This window comes from Papio anubis, chromosome 11 (assembly GCF_008728515.1).
Source record: "Papio anubis isolate 15944 chromosome 11, Panubis1.0, whole genome shotgun sequence".
Classification (NCBI taxonomy): Eukaryota; Metazoa; Chordata; class Mammalia; order Primates; family Cercopithecidae; genus Papio; species Papio anubis.
In genome coordinates this window covers 101,098,958-101,118,344 of record NC_044986.1, presented here as the reverse complement: position 1 = coordinate 101,118,344, position 19,387 = coordinate 101,098,958, and the positions used below count along the sequence as shown (strand labels likewise).

At 38.3% G+C, this 19,387-nt stretch overlaps 2 protein-coding genes across 5 annotated transcripts in view; one reads left to right on the top strand and one right to left on the bottom strand.

Annotated features, from left to right (window-relative positions):
* ENKUR (enkurin, TRPC channel interacting protein) overlaps positions 1-7,904 on the bottom strand; it is a 30,627-nt gene extending 22,723 nt beyond the window's left edge. The window contains exon 1 of the mRNA XM_009214112.2: positions 7,610-7,904. Coding sequence (XP_009212376.1) covers positions 7,610-7,686 — 77 coding nt within the window. The 5' untranslated portion in view covers positions 7,687-7,904. The remainder of the gene's footprint in view (positions 1-7,609) is intronic.
* Positions 7,905-8,272: 368 nt separating this feature from the next.
* Positions 8,273-16,932, top strand: THNSL1 (threonine synthase like 1). Of its 4 annotated transcripts, none has more exons than XM_017962601.3 (3): positions 8,273-8,365; positions 13,143-13,309; positions 14,579-16,932. In XM_017962601.3, exon 3 carries the CDS (start codon positions 14,627-14,629, stop codon positions 16,856-16,858), a length of 2,232 nt encoding a protein of 743 aa, XP_017818090.2. In that variant the 5' UTR covers positions 8,273-8,365; positions 13,143-13,309; positions 14,579-14,626; the 3' UTR covers positions 16,859-16,932. The 4 variants fall into 4 exon arrangements, with proteins under 4 accessions (XP_017818090.2, XP_003903522.2, XP_009212377.2 ...); XM_003903473.3 differs by having other exon boundaries at positions 8,344-8,433; XM_009214113.4 differs by lacking the exon at positions 8,273-8,365 and adding an exon at positions 8,418-8,530.
* The last annotated feature ends 2,455 nt before the right edge of the window (positions 16,933-19,387 follow it).

Genomic DNA, 19,387 nt, shown 5'->3' with positions numbered 1-19,387 from the left:
ATTTCTACTTTTAAAAGTGACTATTAGAAACATTTAAATTACATATATGATTCTCATTACATTTCTGTTATACTGTGCTGATCTAGATAGCAGGAAAATCTATCCTTGAATTAAACTATATAGTCAGCTGCACACCCAGAGTACAACACATTGCTATCTCCAAAACTGCTTTGGTTAAGTTATGTTATTGTACTGGGATACTGATCTATAATGAGGGCAATATTAGACTTATGAAACTCAGTACATTTAGTGTAAAAGTGCGGCTGAAATCTTTATTATATTACACACATGGTCTCCTCTCTCCATGAATCCTGGAGGAAGTGTATTTGTGGCAGAACACCAAGAACATTTGTGCTCCTCTTTGGCTACTGCTTTGCTTTTGTCTTCGGACAATGTGACTTAGAGTGTAATTGAATTTTAAAGAAGCATGGGAAGCATCTTTCTTCCTTTGTGGGCTGGCTGCTTAACTAATAGAGTCAAATTTATTTCAGACTTTAAGCAAATGAACATGATTTTAAAGCGTACATTTCATGTAGGTCCTCATTTGTAGCTTTATCTATTCTATCATAAATTTCCCATTTGCTTTGATAGCCTCATCAAAAACACTTATTGCATTAGAACAAGGTTGTGTATAAACACCAAATAGTAGCTGATATACAATAAGTTATCAAAAATTAAACAATTATAGATGTTACTGAAACAAAAAAGACTCAGTTTGTTTAATTGACTCAGGCTAAAAGACTGTGCAAACCAATTAAAGTTATGAGCTTTGGTTTTAGATTTGTGTCTCCATCTCAGCTCTTGTTCTTCATCATTGCCTCAACTTCTGGGCCGGAGATTTTTCTTCTGTAACAAGGGGATACTACTACGTATCCCATAAGATTCTTGTGAAAAGAGCAATAACTGGCATATTTTAAATTCTAACACATTGAACATATTGCTATTAATAGTAATAGTATTCTTGTGGTTATGATTATTATTGGATATCCATCCTGATAAAATGTTTTAAAACTGAAACTGTTTAACCCTTTACTTGATTTTACCTGTGTCCTGGAAGACACAGTCTTATTCTGTAAAAATTTGAGTCATCATGTCTAGGTGGTTATAACAGACTGACATATTTCCCTGATCTGCAAAAGTGAATTCTCATATACAATATATTGTTAGTATTGCTTAAGATATTAAACCTTATTCTGTAACGGAATAATCTAAAAAATGAGTCTAACATTCACAAAAGCTCACTTACACATTTCCTTGGCAACTGAGTTTAAGAAATATTGTTGTCATATTTTCTTCTCTCAACATTTTTGTGTATATATCAAATGCCAGAGAGGTGTGCTAATACCTTTTACCACATGTTATATTATGTATAGGTTTCTAAATTAGAGGCAGTAACTCAAAATATACATTAAGCCAGTAAATGCAGATGGAAGCCGCAATGTTCCTTGCTGAAAAAAATTCTGTATCTGGTTGTCTGTCCCCTCATCCATATGCCTGAAGGGAAAGGCGCCTTTTGAATTACCTTGTTAACCACATAGTTTTCCAGGCCTTCAATTCTTCTACATTCTTCAGGTAATTCTATTAATTATAACACATCTTCATTTGTGTGCCTGTGATATACATATGTATATATAAAACATAATATGAATAAATATAAATATATGAGATACATAAGCATGAGAAGGGCAGTTGGACAAAATGTAAGAGATGAAGAGAAGTATTATTGTGGGTCTGCAGAGACTGCCTAGCCAGATGAAAAACACATTCTAACACTTAAATTCTAACACTAAACACTAAAACACTAAAATAGCTACTAACACTAATCATAATGCTCAGAGACCATATATGGCAGCAATGGGAATTTTAGCATAAAATGTCATCATGCCAAACAAAAAGAGACTTTGGAATAGTCTAGACTTTCTTTGAATATAAGTTAATTAAAAGGGTTACTGCTTTCCTTGATTAAATTCTTGGCTATAATTAGTTAGCAAAGTGGGTAAGACAAGAAACTCTGGATCAGAAGAAAATGACTATGTCACCTAAGAGTTCCTAATAGTCAAGGAACAGATTTCTCAGCAAAGTCAGATACACAACCATACTTGAAACAAAGAGACGTTATAAAGACTTCAGAACATATAAGTGTTGACAATATTGACACTGCATAAAGCAGAATGTAGTCCAAGAAGAATGGGAAGCTCCAAAAATGAAACTCTGATTATGTGTTACAATTAATCACAATGAAAAACAGAACCACGTTAAACAAAAACTAGTGGTGTTCACTGCATTAAATATTCTCATTTTCAAAAAGTATGCATGCAGAAATTCTACACTATAGAGCCTGATGACAATTTCTGTAAGAGTTGTAGAGAGAATTTTTATTACATTCATAGAGAAGCAATGATTGCATAAGGCCATTTGGAGTTTCAGGTCACCACAAACGAAAATCAATTAAAAAATAAGATTATTTGATAAATAGATTAGGGAAATATTTTAGACATAATAATTTTCATGTTGATGTTAGCAGAGAATCTTGTTAAATCCTTGTTGATAAGGTAGAGAAATATGAGTTAATAGGTTCCCTTTGGTGACTGAACACTCAAAAGTATTGCTATCAGCCTAGGGAGAGGTGTCTGGTAGCCTAGTGAAGTATATAGCACTTGCCGTGTGATACGGTTTGGCTGTGTCCCCATCCAAATCTCATCTTGGATTGTAGCTCCCATAATTCCCATATGTTGTGGGAGGGACCCAGTGGGAGGTAAGTGAATCATGGGGGTGGTCTTTCCCATACTGTTCTTGGGATAGTGAATAAGCCACATAAGATCTGATGGTTTCATAAAGAGGTGTTCCCCTGAACACACTCTCTTGTTGGCCACTATGTAAGATGTGACTTTGTTCCTCCTTCACCTTCTGCCATGATTGTGAGGCCTCCCCAGCCATGTGGAACTGTGAGTCAAACCTCTTTCCTTTATAAATTACCTAGTCTTGGGTATATACTTATCAGCAGTGTGAGAACAGACTAATAACAATAAATTGGTACCAGTAGAGTGGCATGCTGCTATAAAGATATCCAAAAATGTGAAAGCGACTTTGGAACTGGGTAACAGACCAAGGTTGGAACAGTTTGGAGGACTCAGAAGGGGACAGAAAGATGTGGGAACGTTTGGAACTCCTAGAGACTTGTTGAATGGGTTTGACCAGAATGCTGATAGCGATAAGGACAATAAAGTCCAGGTTGAGGTGGTCTCAGATGGAGATGAGGAACTTGTTGAGAACTGGAATAAAGGTGACTCTTGCTATGTTTTAGCAAAGAGACTGGTGGCATTTTTCCCCTGCCCTGAAGATTTGTGGAACTGTGAATTTGAGAGAGATGACTTAGGGCATCTGGTAGAAGAAATTTCTAAGTGGCAAAACATTCAAGATGTGACTTAGGTGCTGTTAAAAGCATTCAGTTTTATGTATTCACAAGGATATGGTTTGGAATTAGAACTTATGCTTAAAGGGAAGCAGAGCATAAAAGTTCAGAAAATTTGCAGCCTGATGATGCAATAGAAAAGAAAAACCCATTTTCTGAGGAGAAATTCAAGCCAGCTGCAGAAATTTGCATAAGGAGAAGCCAAATGTTAATAGCCAAAACAATGGGGAAAATGTCTCCAGAGCATGTCAGAGGTCTCCACAGCAGCCCTTCCCATTACAGACCCAGAGACCTAGGAGGGAAAAATGGTTTCATGGGCTGGGCCCAGGGCCTTGCTGCTTTGTGCAACCTTGGGACTTGGTGCCCTGAGTCCCAACCATGGCTAAAAGGGGCCAACATAGAGCTCATGCCATTGCTTCAGAGGGTGCAAGCCCCAAGCCTTGGAGGCTTCCACATGGTGTTGGGACTGCAGGTGCACAGAAGTCAAGAATTGAGGTTTGGGAACCTCCACCTAGATTTCAGAGGATGTATCAAAATATCTGGATGTCTAGGCAAAGATGTGCTTCAGAGGCAGAGCCCTCATGGAGAACTTCTGCTAGGGCAGTGTGGAAGGGAAATGTGGGGTTGAAGCCCCCCAATAGAGTCCCCACTGGGTCACCACCTAGTGGAGCTGTGAGAAGAGGGCCACTGTTCTCCAGACCTCAGAATGATAAATCCACCAAGAGCTTGCACCATGTACCCAGAAGAGCTGCGGACACTCAATGCCAGCCCATGAAAGCAGCCAGCAGGGGGTCTGTACCCTGCAAAGTCATAGGGGCAGAGCTACCCAAGACCATGGGAACCCATCTCTTGCATCAGTGTGACCTGCATGTGACACATGGAGTCAAAAGAGATCATTTTGGAACTTAAAGGTTTAATGACTGCCCTATTAGAATCTGGACTTGCAAGGAGCCTATAGCCCCTGTGTTTTGGCCAATTTCTGCCATTTTGAATGGTTATATTTACCCAATGTCTGGACCCCCATTGCATCTGGGAAGTACCTAACTTGCTTTTAATTTTACAGGCTCATAGGCAGAAGGGACTTGCCTGGTCTCAAATGAGACTTTGAACTGTGGACTTATGAGTTAATGCTGAAATGATTTAAGACTTTGGGGGACTGTTGGGAAGGCATGATTGGTTTTGAAATGTGAGGACATGAGATTTGGGAGGGGCTGGGGTAGAATGATATGGTTTGGCTGTGTCCCCACCCAAATCTCATCTTGAATTGATGAGATCTCGTAATTCCCATGTCATAGGAGGGACCTGGTAGGAGGTAATTGAATCATGGGGGTGGGTCTTTTCTGTGCTGCTCTCATGATAGTGAATAAGTCTCATGAGATCTGATGGTTTTATAAAGAGGAGTTCCACTGCACACACTCTCTTGCCTGCCACCATGTAAGATGTGACTTTGCTCCTCCTTTGCCTTCTGCCATGATTGTAAGGCCTCCTCAGTCATGTGGAACTGTGAGTCAATTAAACCTCTTTTTAAATATAAATTACCCAGTCTTGAGTATGTCTTTATTAGCAGTGTGAGAACAGACTAATATACCATGTTCAATGATAGATAAGAGATATAAAAGACAAACTTATTAAATTTGCAAATGACACAAAGCTGGGAAGAATGGTTAACAGAATGTATAAAAGATTCAAATTCAAAATGATCTCCATAGATTAATGAGTTGAGATAAAAAGGAATCAGCTACATAATTAGAGGATGGGAGAGACCAACCTTAGTCAAAATCCATACAGGGTATTTCAATGTGAGCCAACAGTTGGACACGACTGTCAAAATACTTATGGAAGCTTAGGCTGAATGGATGAAAGTATTGTGCCAAGAATTATGGAAAAGAGATAATAGTTTCATGGAATGTTCAGACCATAACTGGAATATTGCTTTAAACAAAATGGAAAGAAGGAATGACTGGAGATATTCAATAACTGCAGACATCAATAAAGGGTGATAGGCCAGGCATAGTGGCTCATGCCTATAATCATAGCACTTTGGGAGGCAGAGGTGGGTTGATTAACGGAGGTCAGGAGTTCAAGACCAGCCTGGCCAACATGGTGAAACCCCGTCTCTACTAAACGTACAAAATTAGCCGGGCATGGTAGCAGGGGCCTGTAATCCCAGCTACTTGGGAGGCTGAGGCAGGAGAATTGCTTGAATCCAGGAGGCAGAGGTTGCAGTGAGCCGAGATGGCACTACTGCACTCCAGCCTGGGCAAAAAGAGTGAAACTCTGTCCCAAAGAAAATTAATTAAAAAAAAAAAAGGGTGACAGATTTGGTGAAAATCTTGGAAACCATCTTATGCATCATGAGTAACTCAGATTTTGAAAACTGAATCGTGACTTCCCGTTGACTTTGAGACTTTCATAACTTAAGTCTCAGCCAATAGTTCAACTGCAGAAAAGTGCCCTTCATCCGATTTTGGTCACATACATTCATCTTCTAAGTTCTCAGTTAGTATCTTCATCTCTCATTAGGGTTTTCAATGATAAATTTTAGTGTTCATATTTCAGTTCCCCAAAAAGACTGTAAACTCTGAGGCGTGGGAGATCAAAAGGCGGGCAGTTGTCAGAATCTTGACAGTGTAAATTGACTTTAACCTAACAGAAATGATTCTTGTGGCATCACATTTGGGTGCCTCTATTTCGTCTCATCACAAATCTTTCTTCTACTCATTTCTTCATAGTAAAACCAAGAAGTCTGTGCTATCACTCCAACAGCACCAAGAACAGATATACTAGTGCAATATTATACACATAATTGGGGCTCCATTAATGCTTGCCAAATGAAGACTGTTCCTATAAATGTTTTCGAAAAAAAAAAATCGTCTAGATGCAGTAAAACTTTTCAATTTGCCAAAGAACAGAGTACCTGCTTAACAAAATAACACTCAAATTCAATATTCTATAGAAATACAATCTACCAATGTGTTACAGAGAGGAGGAGTTTTATCTCGTGTAATATGCAGGAATTTGAAACCAAAAGTTGGTCCAACAATAGACAATTTGAACTCTACTCATAAATTCTGCAACCGTGCAATAACTTACTTTATATTCCTCTTTCCAATCTCTAGATTTTAATATGCTGATGGAAAAGTAATAAATATAGTGACTGCTCTGGTTTAAACCAAATATTTAAAGTTAAAGAAGCTGCCTACTTGTTGAGCTATTACCCTAATACTAGTAAAAATAATTGACCATTAGATCTAAAAGGGGCCTTGGATATTATCTAGTACATTTATTTCACAGATCAGTAAACCAATGAAACTTTATCCAAGATCACAAAGACAATTAATCGCTAGGCCTGATTTTCAGTCCGACAAGGTGATGGTATACCAACAAGCGTGATGGTAAAAGACAAGAAACATTTCAAGTCCTAGGAGAGCTGAGATTGTCTCCACTACTTTCTTTGCTCCCCACAGATTTAAGTAAGTTCTAAGAAGTCCCTACAGATGGGAGTAACTGAAGTGCTTCCTTTGCACGTTTTTGAGATTTGGAGAATATAAGAGGTTCTAAGACCTATGTAAAATTTCAACTCAATTACATATTTTTTGGTTCATTATCCACCAAGTCTTCGTTCCATTAAACCATTAGATCTGAAAGAGTCCTTAGAAACTGCCTAATAGTAGTAGATATTTCGTTTCACTGATCAAAAACCTGAGGTTCAAGAGCAAATGTAAATTTATATTTCATAAAAATCTTGGGGGAAAAGATAAGTACTATCCCATTAGAGAGGGAGAAGTAGTGCAGTTAGAAATACAACACCGAACTCCTGAAACCAAACATCAAGTATACTTAAACAAGATAACAGAATTGTTATTTTTCTCTTTTCAACAACATGAAACTTCGTGCTATGTTGTATACATATCACATATAATTAAATTACACAATAATCATATGCAGTATTAATAAGAGGTTAAGTGTAATATAATCAAATGGTCATCTCACAGTGCCGGACTGCCCTCTCTGTAAAACTGTGAGATGCTACATATCTAGATATTTCGACCTTTTCTCTAACAAGTTATCCTCCAAGGCTACTTCATCGAGGCATAAATACATTTCATTATTAAAAATCCCAGTATATGTATGTTTAATTAATACTGACTATTCCCCATTCTTGTTTCAAGTGATGGTCTTTGCTTATCCACATACCTAGGAGGCTGGGGAGGCTCCTTCAAGTCACTGGGTATGAGGTTATAAATGCACTCAGAAGGGCACGTTGGATCCATGGTCACCAAATGACTCCTTAAAAGCTATTCTCAGCCTTTTTCTCCCTGTCCCAGTATCTCTGTCCTTCTTCACTGCTTCCCCTTTCTTACTTCTTCGCCTTCTCAAGGACTACAGTTTCTCTCCTTCACATCGTCCCCCCTTTGACCCCCTCTTAGCAGTCCTCTCTCGGGAAGAAAACACCCTATTTCTCCCGGGATTGCTAAACGTCGTTAACTGTGCGGTTGCCGTGGAAACCGTTACTAGGCAACGAGGAAGTAGACGGCGGCACTGCAAACTAGGTCTCCCCTTTCTGTATCGCCTTCTACTGGAGAAGCTCATTTGGAAGTCACTGTTTTTACGTGCCTTTGAAAGTTAACGGGGTGAAAATGGTGTCCCCCTAAAAACTGTGCTCTTAGAATTCTATCTCTGTGTATCTGGGGAAAAAGAAAAAATCCTACTGCAGACACAGCAAAGCGCAGCTGGTGCGCAGGCGTGACACAATAACGTTTTTGTGAGCGGGCCCCAATCCCGGTGTGGGCGGAGCGATCGGCTGAGACCACGCGGACGCACGGCCAAGGCGGCCAGCGGGACGAGGAAGGGGAGGAGCCCGAGGAGCTCGGAGTGCTTGGATAGGCTACAGTGAGAGAGGAGGTCACGTGCCCTGCGCGAGGCTGCTCCGGGCGTGGGCGTGGAGCGGAGGTACGCTGGCCGCCGCAGGCACAGGCAGAGTCCACTGCGCGGGGGCGGGACCGGGGAACTAGCCGGAGGTACGGTGCTCCGTCTCCTGTATCGGCTTTAGCGGTTCGTGGAAACTGCTTCCCCATTTCCTTTCATTTTCCCCGTCTTCTCAGTGAGATTTCCTTGGTGAGTTACTGGAGGAGAGAGAAAGGAAAACTAGAAGCCACCCCGCTCCCATCGCATGCCTTTCCCTGCACCGTCCCTTCCCCTTTCCGCTACTCGGTGGTCATCTTAACTCTGCGCGCATTTTTCCTGCCGATTCTGGTCGAGGCCCCTCGGAACCCCGCGCAGCCTTGCCCGCCCGGGGTCTCCCCCGCCCCCCCCCCCCCCCCCCCCCCCCCCCCGGTCGGGACCCTTCCTCTAGGTCCTTCTCCAGGAACCAGTGGACCTGCTCTTTGTAAATGAGCATCCTAAACTGAGAGGAGAGCCTTTTAAGTGGGCCTTTACGTTTTTGTCCAGTTTTTGGCGTCCCATGTTGAAAATTGTCTTCTGAGAAGCAGTTTTATTCCTTTTTGCTCCACCTAGTCACCCGTAAATCTACGCACATAGGACTGCCGTAGGAAAGTCATGTAGACGCTTTTACCTGAGTGTTTAAAAGACATTTTGGTAATAGGATTTGGGGAGGAAGATGGATGGCTCTGAGCCACCCGTACAGAGGCCACTCTGCCCGAAGGAAATAAAGCTTCCCGGAGAGGAGAGAAAACACACCAGTTTGGGTTTCTCACTGCCTGGTTGCCTGGTGGAGACATTAAAACAACACAATGGCCTGGTGAACCTTTTAGTTTGTATAAAAAGGCTTTACTGAATGTGAAGATCCTTATTTTGGGCTGTTACTGAATTGCACTAGATAAGAATACAGTAAGTTTTTTTTTTTTTTTTGTATACAGTTGGTTTTAATTTTTGTCCCAAACGCTTAGGGAAAATTCTCCAGATTTCTTCACATCAGATTGTCTTCCAAAACATTTTAGATAGATAGATCTATAGATCTATATTTAGATCTGGATCTAAATCTATATCACTTTGTCCTTTTCTTTTCGCCCTTGATTATTTTATGTTTGGGGTTTCTGTTTTAGCAAGCGTAGAGAAAAATTTTGGCAGGAAACTTCCTGTATTTACGAAGATTCAAACCAAGGACTCATGGAATAACAACACCATTAGCCAAGTGGATAGTCAAAGACTAAAGCTTATAAATTTTCTAATTAGAAGGAACACCTTGAGACTATTTGTGTTAATCAGTTCCTGAAATAGCAAGTAAGGGCAAAACATGATTTCTGCAGTTAGCACTAACTGGCCTTAGGTAGCTTTGATGTTCTGGGGTTATTGAAATAAAATAATTTAACTGATGTCTGTATATTTATTATGCTTTAAAAAATGCTAAACAATTTGTGCTAGACCTCACTGTAGTATGGTTAGTGTACAGTCATGAGCAGGTTGTTAAATCATTTGGAAAAGAACTTTTCTTTTTTCTTAGACATTTGATCTGCAGTTCTCCTTGCCTTTCGAAAGTGTGTTTAAGCAAAATTATTTCTAGTTTTTATAATTCTCTTGAAATGACAGTTCAAAAAAAATGCCTGTGTCCACCTCATGTCCACAGGGAATTAACTGGTATATACCTATAGGGATGAACAAACTATCTGTAACGGGGTAGACGGTAAATATTTCAGGCCTTTGCGGGCCAAGTGGTTATGTTGCAACTACTCACTTTTGCCACTGTAGCTCAAAAGCAGCCAAAGACAATACTGAACAAATGAACAAATGTATGAGCACATGAATGGGACAGGGTCTTTATAATTCTCAAAGTTACAGAATTGTGGATATTTAAGTTTTTTCAGTTAAATATTTGAGATCATTAAGAACATGTCTAACAGCAGAAGTCTAACGGCAGAAAAGGCTTAGCTTTGATAGTAATATAAAGACTTAAGTGATGAACTTGCAAAATTAATTGTTTTGGTTGTAAGATCCTTGTGATTACAGAACAATACTGGATTGTGTGGTCCTTCCACCCTCACCTCTATTTCATGGCAAGTGGGAGGCCCTTTGAAAGAAAGGTTTGAGAGAATTTTTGATTAGAAGTCAGAAGCAGTAGAGCTTAACCTCCTTTTGGCTAGTTTGTGTCCTGATACACAGTTGGATCTCCATATCTGTGAATTTCCCATTCTCAGATTCAACTAACTACAGATTGAAAATATTTTAGTATTTTGGTTGGGCGCAGTGGCTTATATCTGCAATCCTAGCACTTTTCAAAGGCCAAGGCAGGAAGATTGCTTGAGCCCAGGGATTGGAAACCAGCCTGGGCAACATGGCGAAACTCCCTCTCTACAAAAAATACTAAAATTAGCTGGGTGTATTGGTGCGTGCCTGTAGTCCCAGCTACTTGTGAGGCTGAGATGGGACGATTGCTTGAGCCTAGGAGGTCAAGGCTGTAGTGAGCCAAGATTGTGCCACTGCACTCCAGCCTGGGCAACAGAGTGGGAGCCTGTCTGAAAAACAAAAACACGAAAATAATGGAACAGTAAAAATACCACAAATAAAAAAGCAAATTAGTATACCAGCTCTGTACGTAGCATTTGCATTGTGTTACGTATTATAAGTTATTCAGAGATGATTTAAGGTATACAGGAGGATGTGCACAGGTTATATGCAAATACTACACCATTTTATATAAAGGACTTGCACATCTGCAGATTTTTCTCTGAAGTCCGTCCTGTTAACCACTAATTTTCCAATATCTCTCTCAATGCTTAATCCAAATAATTGTTAAACACATTAAAGAGAAGAGTATCGAGACTGAAAGCCTTGGAGTGCACTACCAGAAATTTCCCTCTATTCAACAGAACCATTTTTTATGATCAACAATATCCTCAAATCCTTTTTTCCATTTCTCCGTGAATTGAACAAATATTTAGTGAACCGTGGATAATGCTTTGGTGAAGTCCATATATATGCCTTCTGTGTATATTCCTGACTGGCCACTGCAGCAGACATTCTCAAAAAGAAAATGAGGTTATCTTTTCCTCATTTGGTTTGTTAAAAAATGTTGAGCCCCTAAAATTAATTTGTGGTTAAATGTTACAAAATAAAATTTAGTATGTATCTTAAAATAGAATATATCTTTATTGTTCTTTAGAAATAATATAGTACTTAACTGCCTTCTCCTAGTCTAAGGAACATGTTTTTGGGAAATACTGATACAGAATTTACAAATTGAACTGTCATAATTTAAAAAAAAAAAAAAATATATATATATATATATATATATATGTCTACCCCAAAGTCTTGAAAAAGGGAAGTGAAGTAAAATTTTAAAACGAGAGGGTAGAGGGGAACTAATATATAGGAAAAGTAAGATTGCAAAACATAAGGTGAAGGTAACATAATGTTTGCCTTACAATCTACTTTTAATGAAGTTGATGTTAGGCATGGTAGCAAGCAACATAAAGCAGAAGAAAAGATGAAAGATTTACTGGGCCAGTGTGGTGGCTCATGCCTGTAATCCCAGCACTTTGGGAGGCCAAGGTGGGAGGATTGCTTGAGTTCAGGAGTTCAAGAGCAGTCTGGGCAACATGGTGAAACCCTGTCTCTACAAAACCTACAAAAATTAGCTGGGTGTGGTGGTGCACACCTGGTGGGAGGATGACCTGAGCCCAAGAGGTTGAGGCTACAGTGAACTGAGATCATGACACTGCACTCCAGCCTGGGTGACGGTGGGAGACCCTTTCTCCAAAAAAAAAAAAAAAAAAAAAAAAAAAAAAATTACTGCACTTGAAAACCAGCCACTCAGATTATATACAATTATTACTGATACAGATACCAGAAAGTTATGTATTGCAAACTCAAAAAGAAGAGACTGTAATGTTGCAAGCAAAAGCTTCCTGAATAGGAGGTTAATCAAACTGTTTTACATAAGTGCCCTAAAAGCAGCTTGTGCTTTTAAAGTCCAGTACCAGAATACCGTTTAATAAAATAAATTGATGTTATGATTCAAGTATATAATTCTTTCTGGTCCCTGGTTTACTTCAGGGAAAGGATTAGACTGTGTGTGGCAAAACAGTTCTTGATTCATGGTTGAACACCACTGTATTCTCTGAAGGTTTATAAACCAAGCCATAAAAAAAAAAAATGCACATTGCCTTGTACCTACATATTTGGATTCAATTTATATATTCCTAGCTCATTGTCAGTGAGTGACAATGATTAATCTTACTGTAAATATTTTGTGCTAACCACTATGACATGTGCTTTGGTTTTATTATAGAGACACTTATATAGCTAAGAGAGATCTTTTTGTGGCAAGAGTTTTTTGGGCTTTTTATAGTGGATATTGTTACATATGAATATATAGTGATTTTGATAGATAATACAGCCTAAAAAACAATTCAGACACTAATTTCATAGCTGTAGTCCACTGATTTTTTTCCCCTCTGATCATTATACAGCAAAATCATTAAAATTCCAGGTATCCTTCTGAAAGGTTTTGTATTTGTTATTATTTGGTTTTTTATTGCTTGATGGTAGAAATTCCTTCAGTACTGTTTAGTGAAATTATTTTTATAATGAGACACACATGTTTAAAAATGGTATCTTAATCTAATAACAGAGTTGGGGAGACATGAAAAGGGTCAACTTTTCTGTATTTTTAAAATTGCAGATGAGCTTTTCAAATAATAGACTAGTCTATATGTAGAATTTTATGATACTGTATACAGTTATAATTAACTTAAAATTTTTTCCATTATAGACTCCACGTTTTGCAAAGATCAGTTTTGCCTCAGAGTCAACCAACTCTTCAGATTGGTTCTGGTGTGTCCTGTGTTTACAAGTCAGTGGAAATTAAGCACAGCACATACAAATTGAAAAGTCAAATAAGGAAATGAATTACTTCCATTGACGGCTCTAATTTTACTTGTAAGTTAAATTCAGAGTTAGCTTAAAATCATTTAAATGTTTAATTACAAAACAGAGTTTAAGTAGCATAGAAAGTCAGTATTACATGATTAAAAGTTTTCAGCACATACTTAAACATATTATCTAGTATTTAATATGTTTTAGTTGCATATTGGTTCTACCAGAGAACACGTGATAAGCCCCACTATGTGTCTGTGACATTACTTCAGGCAGTTTACATGAACATTGCAGAGGTATTATATTGCATTTTACATAACCAAAGACTTGACTTGTCTGGCATACATTTTTGTTTTAATGGTGAGTATATTTCCAAAGACAAGGACTTGGTCAATATGGGAAATTATAGAGCTTCTTTGGATGCCAGAATAATTGTTTTCTCTCATCATTGGAAACATTCCTGAGGTTCTTGGCTATTGCCCTGGGCCTGGAAATTGAGTTAAATCTCTCCACTGAAGATTATAGGATTAGAAACAAAAATGATGGTTCCATGCAGATAAGGTTATATGTAGCCTTTGACCTCATTGCTGATTATTAATTTTTCTTAACTATTTGTATAATAGTATACCTTTCACTTTGGCTCTTTTTAAAGCCTTCAGTATGAATAATATGTCACAATGATTCTTAATATGCATGTAAAAGGCACATAAGAAAGAAAATATCATACCTTTGTTCTGTAGTTTGGAAAACTAAGCATTTTATAAGCAAATATGTTCTTTTATTCTGGTTTCCTGTTATGAATTCTGTAAGAAATTTATGAGTAATGTAGTCTATCATGATGTTCATATAACTGAAGAGAAATTAAATATAAAGAATATTATTCAACTTTTGTGAATTCTAAGTAGATAGCACTCCAACTCCAAATCATCTTTATATGTGATATAAACAGATAAACCATGAAATAATTTCCATTAAAAGATCTCAATAAGAAAAGAAATAGTAATTTGATTTAGTATATATATACTTTTAAAAGCATCTACAATCTGGCACTCTGTGAATACAAGTTTCTGTTTATAGTTACAAATTTTGTCGAAGTTTTGATTTTTCAGTGTCTTGAGATTTTAAAAGATATCATTAAGAAGGATAATATGCAATATATAAGAATTTGGGTTGGAATACTTTTTTTAAATTCCATAAGTTTGGCAGATTTTTAAACAGTTTATGTACCATGGGCATGGTTATATTCAATACTGTTGGGATTTTAACAATCTACTGAAATTAGTAACCAAATTATCTTTTGTTGTTTGTTTGTTTGTTTTGTGTTTTGAAAAGGGCTAAAGCCCATTTTTAGGTTGGTGTGGGCAGAAAAGTGAAAAGAGAATGTTCCACTTTAACCGATGTCAGCATCTGAAAAAGATAACACAGAAATGTTTTTCTAGTATACATGTTAAAACGGATAAACACGCACAGCAATTTCTTTCAAGAACCTTTGCACTTGCGGAATTAAGGAAGTCATGGTATTCCACCCACTCTCTTGTTGGAGACAAAAATATTATCCTGATGGGACCTCCTGGTGCTGGGAAAACAACAGTAGGCAGAATAATAGGTCAGAAACTAGGTTGTTGTGTCATAGATGTAGATGATGATATCCTTGAAAAAACCTGGAATATGAGTGTGTCTGAAAAATTACAGGATGTTGGTAATGAGCAATTTTTAGAAGAGGAAGGAAAAGCTGTGTTAAACTTTTCTGCATCTGGAAGTGTGATTTCCCTTACTGGGTCCAATCCAATGCATGATGCTAGCATGTGGCATCTGAAGAAAAATGGAGTAATTGTATACCTGGATGTACCTCTACTAGATCTAATTCATCGTCTGAAATTAATGAAGATAGATAGGATTGTAGGTCAGAATTCTGGAACATCTATGAAAGACTTACTAAAATTTAGAAGACAGTATTATAAGAAGTGGTATGATGCTCGTGTTTTCTGTGAAAGTGGGGCTTCCCCAGAGGAGGTAGCTGACAAAGTGCTGAATGCAATTAAAAGATACCAAGATATGGACTCGGAAACATTCATTTCAACAAGACACGTTTGGCCTAAAGACTGTGAACAGAAGGTTTCAGCAAAATTTTTTAGTGAAGCTGTAATTGAGGGGTTGGCTTCTGATGGTGGACTCTTTGTTCCTGCGAAGGAGTTTCCAAAATTCAGCTGTGGGGAGTGGAAAAGCCTAGTAGGAGCAACCTACATAGAAAGAGCACAGATACTGTTGGAAAGATGTATCCATCCTGCAGACATACCTGCTGCCAGGTTGGGAGAAATGATTGAAACTGCTTATGGGGAAAACTTTGCCTGCTCAAAAATTGCTCCTGTCAGGCACCTTTCAGGCAACCAGTTCATCCTGGAGTTATTTCATGGACCAACAGGATCATTTAAAGATTTGTCTTTACAGCTTATGCCTCATATTTTTGCACACTGTATCCCACCAAGTTGCAATTATATGATACTTGTAGCTACTTCAGGAGATACAGGGAGTGCAGTCTTAAATGGTTTTAGTCGTCTTAATAAGAATGATAAGCAAAGGATAGCTGTGGTCACATTTTTTCCTGAGAATGGAGTAAGTGATTTTCAAAAAGCACAAATAATTGGCAGTCAGAGAGAAAATGGATGGGCAGTGGGTGTTGAGTCAGATTTTGATTTTTGCCAGACAGCTATAAAAAGAATTTTTAACGATTCTGATTTTACTGGCTTTCTTACTGTGGAATATGGAACAATTTTAAGTTCGGCTAATTCCATAAACTGGGGCCGACTACTTCCGCAGGTAGTTTATCATGCTTCCGCATATCTCGATCTTGTTAGTCAAGGATTTATTTCTTTTGGAAGCCCAGTCGATGTCTGTATTCCCACAGGAAACTTTGGTAACATATTAGCAGCAGTGTATGCCAAAATGATGGGAATCCCAATTCGAAAATTTATCTGTGCCTCTAATCAGAACCGTGTTTTGACTGATTTTATAAAAACAGGACATTATGATCTAAGGGAAAGAAAATTAGCACAGACTTTTTCACCGTCGATAGATATTCTCAAATCTTCAAACCTAGAACGACATTTACACTTGATGGCTAATAAAGATGGACAACTAATGACAGAATTATTTAATCAATTAGAAAGTCAGCATCACTTCCAGATAGAAAAGGTTCTAGTTGAGAAACTTCAGCAGGATTTTGTAGCTGACTGGTGCTCTGAGGGAGAGTGCCTAGCAGCTATTAACTCTACCTATAATACTTCAGGGTATATTTTGGATCCACACACTGCTGTTGCAAAAGTGGTTGCAGATAGGGTGCAAGACAAAACTTGCCCTGTGATTGTCTCATCTACAGCCCATTACTCAAAGTTTGCACCTGCTATCATGCAGGCTTTAAAGATTAAAGAAATCAATGAGACTTCATCAAGTCAGCTGTATTTACTGGGTTCATACAATGCATTACCTCCACTGCATGAGGCTTTATTAGAGAGAACAAAACAGCAAGAGAAGATGGAGTACCAGGTCTGTGCAGCTGATATGAATGTCTTGAAGAGTCATGTGGAAAAACTTATCCAAAATCAATTCATATGAAAGCTTTCAGAGTAAATTTTTTTTTTTCTGGCTATAAGCATGCAATAATAAATCTCAAACACTGATTTGGAGTACAGTAGCATTTTGTCTTTTATGTAAATATCTCTATATCTGTTTGGAATTTCAATAGTCTGATCTCTAGGGCTGACATTAGACCTCCATGGCACCTCCTCAGATCTTTAATCTAGAAGTGACAAAAGGTAACACAGTGCACGGACCTTTGAGCTGTCATGCTTTGCCTTGTGCTCATGTGGGGTATATCAGTTTCCACTCGCACACCCTCACTGTTACGTGGACCAAAATGTCTGCTATACTATTTGGCAATTAAAATATTTAAGCCCAGTTTTCAGGTACTACATCTGTAACTAGTGAATAGTTCTCTGTTGTTTAGAAAGTTAATTTACCACTCAAAATGGCTAACTTGAATGGAGGAAGTAGTAAACTCTTCTATTAGGATTAGGGCCAGTGTTTTGTTTTGTTTTTGTTTGGGGCAGTTTCAGCTCACTGCAACCTCCGCCTCCCAGGTTCAAGTGATTCTCCTGCCTCAGCCTCGCAAGTAGCTGGGATTACAGGCATGCACCACCACGCATGACTAATTTTTTTGTTTTTAGTAGAGATGGGGTTTTGCCAAGTTTTTCAGGCTGGTCTTGAATGCCTGACCTCAGGTGATCCACCCACCTCGGCCTCCCAAAGTGCTAGGATTACTGGTGTGAGCCTCTGCACCTGACTATGGCCAGTGTTTTTAACCCTCCTCAAATTCCATTTTGGACTACAACTAATGTGTTTCTCACACTGTCCAAATTAAATATGTACTCTGTCCTTCGCTGTCTTTTGGATGTTTATGGTTAGGGTGATGATGTTTGAAAATCAAGACAACTGAAGTCCAGGATGAAACAGTAAGCAGAACTATTTAGAAGTGAATACAGAAATAAAATGATCTATTTAAAGAGAAAAGTTTTCCAAAATTAAGAGTACTTGAGTAGTCTCAATAGGAGGGTATTTGTAGACAGCAGTTTCACTATATTATTTGGAGTCAATTCTTATGTAATTTGTTGTTTCTTCAGTGAACATAGTATTTTTCTGGCAGCTGAAACTGCACACAACTGATACATGTATTTAATTTGTATTCCTTCGTCGTAGTACATTTTAACCATGATTTATGTTCGTGAATTTACTGGATGTTTTCTTTCTGAATTAAAGATTGTCAAGACCAATTAGTGTAATGGACTACTGTCAACCACAAGATGGCATTCCTAACATAATTTGTCTTTGATAACATTCAGTTTCATATTCTGGGAGAACAATCTCCAAGAAGCAATACATTGAAAGTTGTAATGAAGAAAACATTTTAATAGTTTAATAAACGAGAAATTTGTTTTAAATTTTTTTTAAAAAATTAAACCAATTGTATATTAGCACCAGATCTCTGGCTTAGCTTCTAAAAAGGAGATTCTAAAACCAAAAATTGAAAATCGGGAGCAGTTACAGGAAAAAAAATGGAAGATTCAAAGTTCTGTTTATTCATGTATGTCTTTATTATTTTATCATTTACTTTTAAGGATATTTCAGTAGATGATATATTTAGAAACTGCATCTAAATATTCACCATACATAAGAATGCATTATTTTGCTGTGTGTGGTGGCTCACACTTATAATCCCAGCACTTTGGGAGGCCGAGGCAGGCAGATCACCTGAAGTCAGGAATTCAAGACCAGCCTGACCAACATGGAGAAACTCTGTCTCTACTAAAAATACAAAATTAGCCAGGCATGGCGGTGCATGCCTGTAGTTCCAGCTACTCAGGAGGCTGAGGCTGGAGAATCACTTGAACCTGGGAGATGCAGGTTGCCATTGAGCAAAGATCACGCCATTGCACTCCAGCCTGGGCAACAAGAGCAAAACTCCATCTCAAAAAAAAAAAAAAGCATTATTTTTCTGAAAGTAAGAGGAACAGTGTTTTAAAAAGACATGATTTCTGGCTGGGCACAGTGACTCACGCCTGTAATCCCAGCACTTTGGGAGGTCGAGGAGGGTGGATCACCTGAGGCCAGGAATTCAAGATCAGCATGGTGTAACCCCATCTCTATGAAAAATACAAAAAATTAGCTGGACATGGTGGTGCACACCTGTAGTCCCAGCTACTCAGGAGGCTGGGACACAAAAATCGCTTGAACCCACAAGGCAGAGGTTGCAGTGAGCCTAGATCACACCATGCACTCCAACCTAGGCAACAGAGCAAGACTCAGCCTCAAAAAAATGAAGACATGATTTCTGCCTTCAATAACTGTAGTTAACAAAACAACGCAAAAATTAAATCATGTACAAGCAAAAGAGTTTCTGCAAGATGGTGTGTCAAATGAAAAATGAATGATACAGCTAAGTGCTGTAAGATTTAAGAGGAAAGGATTACTATGGGATAATCAAAAAAGGTTTCACAAAGGACATAGAATCTAAGATGAGTCTAGAAGGATGGGAAGATTTTCTAAATGAAAAGGAACGGGGAAAACATTCTAGCAGAGGCAGGAGAA

Coding starts and splice junctions, on each gene's coding strand:
- THNSL1 (XM_017962601.3), top strand. CDS start 14,627: ATGTTCCACTTTAACCGATGTCAGCATCTGAAAAAGATAACACAGAAA.